Source organism: Olea europaea, chromosome 8 (assembly GCF_002742605.1).
Source record: "Olea europaea var. sylvestris chromosome 8, O_europaea_v1, whole genome shotgun sequence".
In the NCBI taxonomy this organism is placed as follows: Eukaryota; Viridiplantae; Streptophyta; class Magnoliopsida; order Lamiales; family Oleaceae; genus Olea; species Olea europaea.
Window position 1 is genome coordinate 16,719,349 of NC_036244.1, and position 9,841 is coordinate 16,729,189.

At 29.5% G+C, this 9,841-nt stretch overlaps 1 protein-coding gene across 1 annotated transcript; it reads left to right on the forward strand.

Annotated features, from left to right (window-relative positions):
• Positions 1-2,033: 2,033 nt before the first annotated feature.
• LOC111399002 (transcription factor bHLH75-like) lies at positions 2,034-4,178 on the forward strand. The gene is made up of 6 exons (XM_023026198.1): positions 2,034-2,534; positions 2,657-2,776; positions 2,959-3,024; positions 3,174-3,242; positions 3,364-3,444; positions 3,931-4,178. The coding sequence occupies exons 1-6, from the start codon at positions 2,142-2,144 to the stop codon at positions 4,027-4,029; spliced, it is 828 nt and encodes a 275-aa protein (XP_022881966.1). The 5' UTR covers positions 2,034-2,141; the 3' UTR covers positions 4,030-4,178.
• The last annotated feature ends 5,663 nt before the right edge of the window (positions 4,179-9,841 follow it).

The window sequence follows — 9,841 nt, forward strand, 5'->3', positions numbered from 1 at the left end:
AAATTTAATAGGGGCCAAACGGGAGCTTAATTTGATCACACGTACAATATAGATTGCTAGTACTACACGCCGTACATATTAACCATAATGTGAATTAGATATCGATCGGTGGATTGAATCGAGAATGGAAAACTCTCATTGTCTGATTCTTATGGTGTTAGGCAAATACGCCCATGCATAGATACTTTACAACTTCTCAAAAAGAATTTGTTAACAAGAAAGATCAATTAGAAACTAAATTCATTTGCGAAGAATGATTCATTGCTAATAATCAAGAGTAATGTCACAATTTGTAAAATGAAATTTCAATTGTTCAGAATTTTAATTACGTTTTTAGAAATCGCAAATTTTAAATTTATTGTAATTCGAGTAACACTTCCATTATTAGTTGAAAATATGAAAAATTATTTCTAAAGCATATTCTCTACATCAAACTAAACATACTTGATTCACACATTTCTTACATATGGCACAATGCACTTGAAACACACACTGAACATATTGGATCACTGTAGATGCATCACATTCTATTGTTGAGGCCATTTTGTCCATGTACGGACCCAGACTTTTATTGCTGTGGGATAAAAAATTTAAATATAATTTTTTTAAAAAAAACAACAACATATTATTAATGAAAATAAGTTAATACACATTTTGATACTTTAAAAATGTTGTATAATTACATCATTATCAATATTACTAAATAATTGCTACTTGTATAGTTTTATTTAACATTTCATAAATGAATTGAAATAAATTTTAAGTTTAATCCATGAAGTAAATGAAATTCAAATTTAAAGAAAATGTAGTTCGAATGTAATTTAAATTACATTTAATCCGTAACGATCCTAAAAATTTTTATGTCATATTCCATGTAAAATTTTGTAATAAAATGATATAAATTTTATTGAAAAATTTATCGTGTAAAAATAATAAATGTTAATAAAATATCTGAATTTTTTTAAAGAAAATACGAGTTAGACATATTTTTGAATGTAAGTTTGACGTATATTTAACTATTTTCGATATCTGTTTGGACCATTTGATATGACAATAATATAGTTTTTGAAACAAGCTTCCACATGACATAGACGATTTGTGGATTCGGATAGCACATGATCGTCGACAATTTTACAAGTTAGGATAGTATCGAAATTCTCAAAATACTAGTTTCAAACGGTCTATTTTGAAATATTGTAACATTTGCTTTAGTTGACCACTTCGCATATCATTAATGAGTGAAAAACTAGGTCATAAGTATTTCGAAATGGTATTAAAAATGCAATATTTCGACTTCATTTGACATCTCGTAACAAGTGTATCAAAGTAGATCGTAAAGGGTTTTAAAAAAAAAAAAATTGAGGCAAAATTTTATGGGGTCATTTGACCCACCACATGACCCCATGTGGGTCTGCCCCTGATTTTGCCCATGTTTAGTCATTTCTTTAGTAATCGTTTCATCAAATTATGGTAAAATTATATCAAACTAGCATCCATTCTTAACTAAGGGTTCGTTTGATTGAATTTTAAAAGGAAAAAAAAATAACTTCTGAGATTAAGAAAATAAATTTTTTTGAATATGTTTGAATAATTTTATAAAAATATTCTTCTACAAGAAGTAAAATAAAAAATAAAAATCACATCAAACGAATCTTAACACTTATATATAACATATTTAGCACGATAATTTGTGGACTATTACCCTATCATTTTGATTCCGAGAGAATAATACCCCATATCTGCCAATAGACAAGTCAATAAGATTGAGGATTCCAATCTGTGATGAATAATTGCCAGAATTATCAAGATATAACATAAAAGTCGTTGCTAAATAATTATGATCATCCCTTTTTTGTACCATACTTGATGAAAGACGAGAGATGATCTCACTTACTAGATATATCAATTTGGATGTGGACCCTCTAACAATTTGCATCCACATAAAGAAAAAATCATTAACGTCATTTCTTGTGTACCAAACGATGCGAATATAGTTGTACATTCTGCAATCCTAGGTGTACATTATTTCAACATAACTGAAGATTTATCGTGCCAAATTATTTAGCAAAATCTTATATAACGTTGTTATCTAAACATATCATATGAAAACCTAAAAGTATTCATTTGTACTTGCACATTTCATGGCAGAGTTTATTTTTGACATTCAGAACCCTAAACCTTCTTTCCCAGAAATGAACTCAAACAGCATGGAATTACTGAACAACCTGAGTGAAATGGAGGGTTTCAACACAAATTTTGATAGAAATATGCCTTCGTATGATGAAGGGTTTTCTGATCATCAATCTCAACTGATTTCTATGACATTCCAAGAGGAAAATTCACGAACAATTCATCCTGCCGACTTCCCGGTTTACGATCCAGCAGTTCTTAATTTCTTTCCGTCAGATGGAGGTTTGAACCATGGATGCAATAACATGAACGTTGCACCAGAATCTGATATCCTGCTTAAGTATTCTCCGTCCGTGTCTGGATCTGGTTCAGTTGGAGCTAACAAGTTCGGCAAAAACTATGCAGTATATCTATTTTTCTCTCTTAGTTTCCAGTATTTATTCTGTCTTTGGCCCTTTATTTCAAACAAGATCTTGAATTTCTATTATTAAATATATATATATATATATATATGATATGATCTCAGAATAAAGGTGGGAAGAAGAGAAAGAAAATCAATGAGACAGACTCCCAGAAACCTAGGGAGGTTGTCCATGTCAGAGCAAAGAGAGGGCAAGCTACTGATAGCCACAGTTTGGCCGAAAGGGTTGGTTTTGGTGATTGATTTTTCATTTACAAATTTCAGTACAAGAAAATATCGTGCATGTTTACACTTTATACACAAACACACTGGATATATATGCACATAACTTGTCAAGCATTATTAAATAATAATAATAATAATCATAATAATCATAATAATAATAAGATTTTTGTGTAATGAAATAGTTACGAAGGGAGAAGATAAATGACAAGCTGAAATGCTTGCAAGACCTAGTTCCAGGGTGTTACAAGGTAACCCTTCTACATCCTTCATTTTCAGTTCTTTTTTTCTTCCCTTTATGATCATGGAAGACCTAATGATTTTGAGGATTTTAATAATTTTACGCAATCAACCTAAATTTATTGGGAAAAGTAAAAAAAATGTTTTTGAGCTTTTGCAGACAATGGGGATGGCTATGATGTTGGATGTGATCATAAATTATGTCAGGTCACTTCAAAATCAAATTGATGTAAGTTTATATTCATTAAGAATTCTATTATGATTAAAATTATCGGGTCAGTCTAGTTATATACAATACGTCTTAGTCTACATGTTTAAATTTAATTTTTATTTATATATCTTTCCTATAGTTTCTTTCAATGAAACTATCAGCAGCGAGTTTATTCTATGATTTCAATTCATTGGAGGCAGAAGCTATCGAAACAATGCAGGTAAAACTATTTCACCATATTTGATATGATTGTTGACATGATTGAATGCGACTCGACATATAAATTGTGCACATACCTTTCTTCTTTAATCTTGTTTAGACTATTCCATTTCATATTTTGCTTAATTAATCTTTCAAAAATGAAAATTAGTCCAATAATTTATTCCAACTCCTAAAAAATTGTCAATTCTACATTCATCCTAGAACTTGTTTGCTCAAATTAATTTCATAAGCAACTGCCAGAAAGAAAATTATGGTATTGTTGATAGTCATTATTTCAAAACCTTTTTTACATACTTATTTTTAACCACACATTCACAAAATAAAATATTCTGCACATAACTTTTCCTAAAAATCACTGTACAAAACATTACTTTTCCCAAATAACGGCCATCGAACAAGAGCATAATTTATTATTTTACCATATTCAATGCCAAAGTTGGACTTTAATGTCGATATTGTACTGTTGGAATGGGTTTAACAACAGGGAACAACTGGATATGAAGCACAAGGGATGGACAAACTTGTGGGAGAAGGTTATGGAGGTCCACCCCAGTCCCAAGCCTCTTGGCCTTTTCTATCTTAGTTTTCATTGTAACATAAATATGCTTTGTCCTACATATAAATAAATACATACATACATACATATATATAAACACATATCTATATCATCATTCTGTGTAAAAGCTGCTTATAATGCAGGATTCATGAATAACAGTCAATTTATAATGTCGACGTCTTCGTGTACTAATTTACTAGTTATCAATAGATTGATAACTATATCTCGTTACAAGAATAATTCATTGCTAATTATTGGACTAAACTTGTGCTGGCAATGCTGACTTTAGTAGAGGAATAAATGATATTTTAGGTCTAATATGACATTAACAATAGCCAAAAGAATCTATATAATTTGTGAAATGTCCAAATGCTAGAATTGCCCTAATGATTACAGCCATAATATGGGTGCGTCAATGTGACTTTGATCAAGTGTTAAATCCTTATCTTATGCATCAAAAGTTTATCAATAATAGTAATTTCACTATGACATTATGTGGAAGAAAATGACATTGCATTGGGAAAAATGTCAATTATGAATGATTTGATGTCCCGCAAATTTGATTTAAGGAAAAGTCTTAATTTTTGAATCTTTTTCAATTTGTTAGACATGGAATCTCCTCTTTAGTTAAAGGAAATACGTATCTGTTAACTTCATCACAAAGAAATTCGTAAAATTGAGCTACATGATAAGTTTCACTTGTATAATTACTATCCTATTTATCGTTTAAGATCATGATCAATTCAACCCACGTCAAAGAGAAATCATAGTTTTTTTTCACTCATGAATAATGAATATGATTAGTAAAATTAATGTAGATTTAAAACTTATGCTAATGTGTTCGGAGATTCAATCGATGAAGTTCGTACACTTTTATCACAACCATCAATTTTACTCTAAAAATTTCTCTCAAAACCCTCGAGTCATGCAATGAAAGAGAATAAACCTCATCAAGTTATAATTAACGTAATCTACAAATTTGACCTAATTCCATTCATCAATTCAAGAGCACCCAAGATACATTGTTAGGAAGCAATTTTAATTTTTAACAATAAATTGGACAAGTTTACTTTATAGAAATATCAATTTAACCTTTATTCTATTAACATAAAATATTGATTTCTTCCTTTTATTTTGAAACGTGTTTGGCAACTTTATCAACAATCTCCAAAAATGAGCCAATATTCCGTCATCTCGCGTTCTGTGATATTGAGAAAAATCGGATTAATTTTGACAAACTTTAATTGTCCCAATTCTTAAAAATAAAGAATTTATATATTTCACCATGCGAGTGTAATCAATTAGAATTAACAACAAATTCTTATTGGCTCATGCGAACAAACTTGGGGAGAAATTATTACGAAATCCCCTGTTTGACTTTCCTGAGAGCTTATCTGCCATCGAGATCAATTCCACTACACAACCTTCATCAGTGTCAAAATAATGTCCGTAAGGTGTAATCAAATATATGGATCGCTAGTAGTAATGCATCTCTACCATGGCAACTAGTTCATACCATGAGGATGTTTATATCTTAAGCAAAAGTTTCATCTCCCATAAACATTTTCCATTTGAGTTCAAGCAGTTAGTCGAGTCCGCTCCACCTTTTCAAAAGCTTTTCTTGACATGTAGGTTGTCCACACTTGATCGGGTTGGTCTTCCTTATAAAACTTTGCATAGTTCAAATTGAATTGACACATGATTGACTCGTACTTGTCACAAGCCAAAGTTGATTCTTCCAACAATGTTCTCCGTGTCAGCTAACGTATATTTTTCATGCTGCAACATTATGAACGACTTGACTCTCTGATACCATTGTTTAAAATTGAGAGCAATTCCTTAAGTTCATATGATCATTGTTCAGAAAAAATAACCAAAAATAAAAAATTATAAAAAAGAAGAGAAAAAAATTACGGCCTATCCAAACTTTTCACTATATAAAAAATTTATTCAATCATGTAAATTTTTCACTCACCAAATGCTACAAGGATCGAAGGGAAAAAAAATAAATAAAAAATCCTAATTTTACTAATCCACAAATTTGTACTCTTTGAAATCCCAAAAAGAGAAAAAGAAAATCTGGGATAATAGACTTAATTCTTTGTACTCTTAAAACCCTCAAGTCACTTACCACAAGAGAATAAACCCTGTTAATTTATAATTAACATAACACAAACTAGAAATTTTACCTAATTCCTTCCTTTAATTCGGCTGCACCCAAGATGCATTATTATTTATTAGGAAACTGATTCAATTTTCGACACCAATTTAATAACAATAAATTGGAGAAATTTTCTCTAAGAAAATGGTTTTTTTATCTTTATTCTATTACCATAAAAATATTGATTTCTTCATTTTATTTTGGACGTGTTTAGCAACTTTCCCCACACGTGTGATAAAGTGTTACAATAAGCTTAATGTCAAGTTAATCGAACTAATGTTTGGGAACTAAAATGTAACATCGCAAATGGTACATTAGGTGCTTTAAAGCTGAACAATGCACTTCATAGAAACGTGATGAGTTGAGGATTTTTGACGTTCAAAAAATTGGAACCTATGCGATAATAGTTTGGTTACAAGTGTCAAGTTATCCTTGTGGGATGTGTCTATGTCGTGACAAGATGCTCAAACATGATAGCAACGTTGAAGGTATATGTAGTGCTTAGTACATATCATGACAACTAAGTCATTAAAGATATAAGTCTAGCTAGAAGCAATGGATGGATGATTGGAGACTCAAGTAGACACATGATTGCTTCCAACAATATTGATAGTGTACACACGTACGTTGAAGAGTTGTTGACCATTAAGAATTTTAACAAAATTAATATGCAAGAGGCTCAAATAGTATATAGAAAATCAGAATTATCATCTTTTCAGTATGTTATGCTTTTCTCCAAATGGTAAAATGAAACTATAAGATATTTTCATGAAAGAAATTTGAAGATTTATTTTAAATCATCAAAATATGGTTTGATGATACTACACTAATAATCTAATATTATAAAAAAATATAGAAACTCATTAATTAAGCAGGAAATTCTCTATTCTAATATCTCAATTTGTCTTAAAAACCAATTAATTTTCTATCATAAACCTATATCAAAACAAAAGGAATCAAAAAAGGAAAAGTAATATAGTGTAGTATATTTAGAAGGCAAAGGACAAAAATTTTAAACACTGCTTTTTAAGGCAGTGGTTGAAAATTAGTGATAAAATTGTTTGAACATCAGCATTGATTAGTCAATAGACAAAATCAAGATAAGCACAAACAAGTTAGACGTCAACACTTATCTCGAATATTACCTACCAATATTAACACAACAAGACAAAAGAAATATTACATTATGTACAACAAACAATTATAATAATTCTTAAAAAAATTAGAGTCAATTCTATATATATTTTTAATTTATTACATCAAAGGAAAATGAAATATATAACAAAAACAAAAAATCAAACTTTCTACATTTCTTATAAAACAATGTTTTTATATTCAAATGAATTTTTAGGACAATATTTTACATGCAATAATAATTGATTATAAAAATGACCATTCGAAATGAGGAAAAAGGAAGTCAAAATTTTAGTCTTCAATCTTAAGCTGCAAATTATGTTCCATAGATATGAAGTTGGAAATATTGCTACATTAGTCTCGAACTTAATATTTAAGTAGTAAGTAGGTCTCTAACTTCATAGAAAGAGCAAGTTAGCTCTCAAATTTTCATTTTAGTTGTATAATTTATTTTTGATGACGAAAATTATCCAAATTTTTGTCAAATCGTCAGTAACCTTTTATGAAAGAATTAGCACTTCAAATTTTGTAATAATCACTAGCTTAGTGACAAGTGTGTTTTTACTCATGAATTTTGCACAATTTTAATTTGATTATTTGCTAGATCTTATGAGTACAGAACGTTTTCGATGAGTTTGTTAGTATTGTTTTAAAGGTTAGATGAGTCGGTGTAAAAGAGGTACAAAAGTCAGCAATGAAGCCAAAATCATTAAATTTAGAGCAGCAAGTCATGGCCAAGCGCCAGGTACTAAGCACCCAGGCACTGTGATTCATTAAAAGAAATGTATTTGGATAGAGATACAGTGCCTAGGTGCTGCACTCGAAGAGCTGAAGCGTTGTGCTACGCCGCCTAGTTTAGGATTGCACCGTTTTGACCAGTGAAAAGTCCTGAAAAATCGCAATTTTGAGAAACACGTGAAGGGGAATATAAATATAGGGGTTGACTTAAAAGGGGGACTCCACACGTTGAGAGGCAAAATATACAATGAGAGATTTCGAGAGAAAATTAAAAGGAAGGAAAACAAGGAATCAAGATCTTGGTTTCAAAATCAGGATTGAAAGGCAATAAGAGAACTTGGTGCAAGATTCATCATCTTTTCTACATCTCAATTCAAAATTTGATGACGTGCTAAATGTAAACTTTTAGTTTTTCTTCTATTATCATGAGTAGCTAAATTCATATTATGGCGAACAATATAATCTTTTGAGACCAAATATTTCTTTTATTCAAGATTCAAATTCTTTAAATGCATATGTGTCGATATTAATTATGTACTCAATGTTTTGAATTTTCTGGCTAATTATTCAATGATTCCGTAAATCTATTATGAATCGAAATGTGAGTTTTAGATTTAGACCATATGGTAAAATAAATTAAATTACTATAATAGGTAGAGATATCTATACTGATTATTACGGTAATGAATAAATTTTTAGAACTAATATTTCATTTAACTAAGGTTGATTCGCATAAAGATATAGAATTAAATTAGTTAAATAGACTCAATAAGAACTTGATATGAGTAAATTGAATACAATAAAAGAATTTGATCGAACACTACATTATATATGAATCTTGAATTACGATTTAAAAATGATCAATAGGTGAAATTGTTATGCTCCAATATCCATCCCATATTCAAATCCTCAACTTATCTTTTTGTGCAATTTTGATATTTTTAAGCATTAACAACAAAACAACAATCGCAGTTATTTGTTTACTTTTGTCAAATGGTAGTTAGAAATGTTAAATTAGACATTAAAGTATAATCTTTGTAGGAACGATAATCTGGACTCGAAGATTCATTATATTACTTGGGACCTCCTGCATACTTAGCAAAGTAAATATTTGAAGTCAATATAATAATTTAATACGCCATTGAACGGTCTGATCAATTGTTTCTTTCCTAATGATTGGAGACCAACTTTCTGCCGAAAGAAATAAATTATGTACCAAATTGTGCAATGTTTTTCCATATGAAGTCCTTTTTGGAGTGTGATTTATTCTCTCTTCAATATTTCGAAAGAACGCCACCATTTAAGAAGAATTTATAAATGATTTAATTTATAAATAGATAAAAATAAGTGATGAATAAATAAATAGTGATTCATTAAAATATATGTTTAAAAATGAAAATTGATTGTTTATAAATAATTTATTATCAATTTATAAATAATTAGTAAATTTCGTAGGATAGAGACTAAAATGTTGAGTCCCTATTTGATTCTTATTTTTGGTATAAAATGTATTATGAAATAGTGATTTTTTGGAGAATATCTGATTAAAAAGTAAGAATTTTTTTTTTTTTAAAATATGTGTAGAATTATTTTATAAAAAATTGTTTAGTTAAAAATAAATTCTTGGAGGGTGCTGAGAAATTTATCAAATCTTGAAAATAACTTTTGGAGGTGCTTTCCAACTGTCAAATCAGAACAACTCCACATTAAAAAAATGAACTTGACTTTCCACGTGTTTTCATGGCAGCCCTCGACAGTTGTCTGAGCACACAGATTTCTCCAGAGACAGATATATGAGTAAGAGTA

Coding starts and splice junctions, on each gene's coding strand:
- LOC111399002 (XM_023026198.1), top strand. CDS start 2,142: ATGGCAGAGTTTATTTTTGACATTCAGAACCCTAAACCTTCTTTCCCA. Junction 2,777..2,958: donor GCCACAGTTTGGCCGAAAGG/GTTGGTTTTGGT, acceptor GTAATGAAATAG/TTACGAAGGGAGAAGATAAA. Junction 3,025..3,173: donor TAGTTCCAGGGTGTTACAAG/GTAACCCTTCTA, acceptor GAGCTTTTGCAG/ACAATGGGGATGGCTATGAT.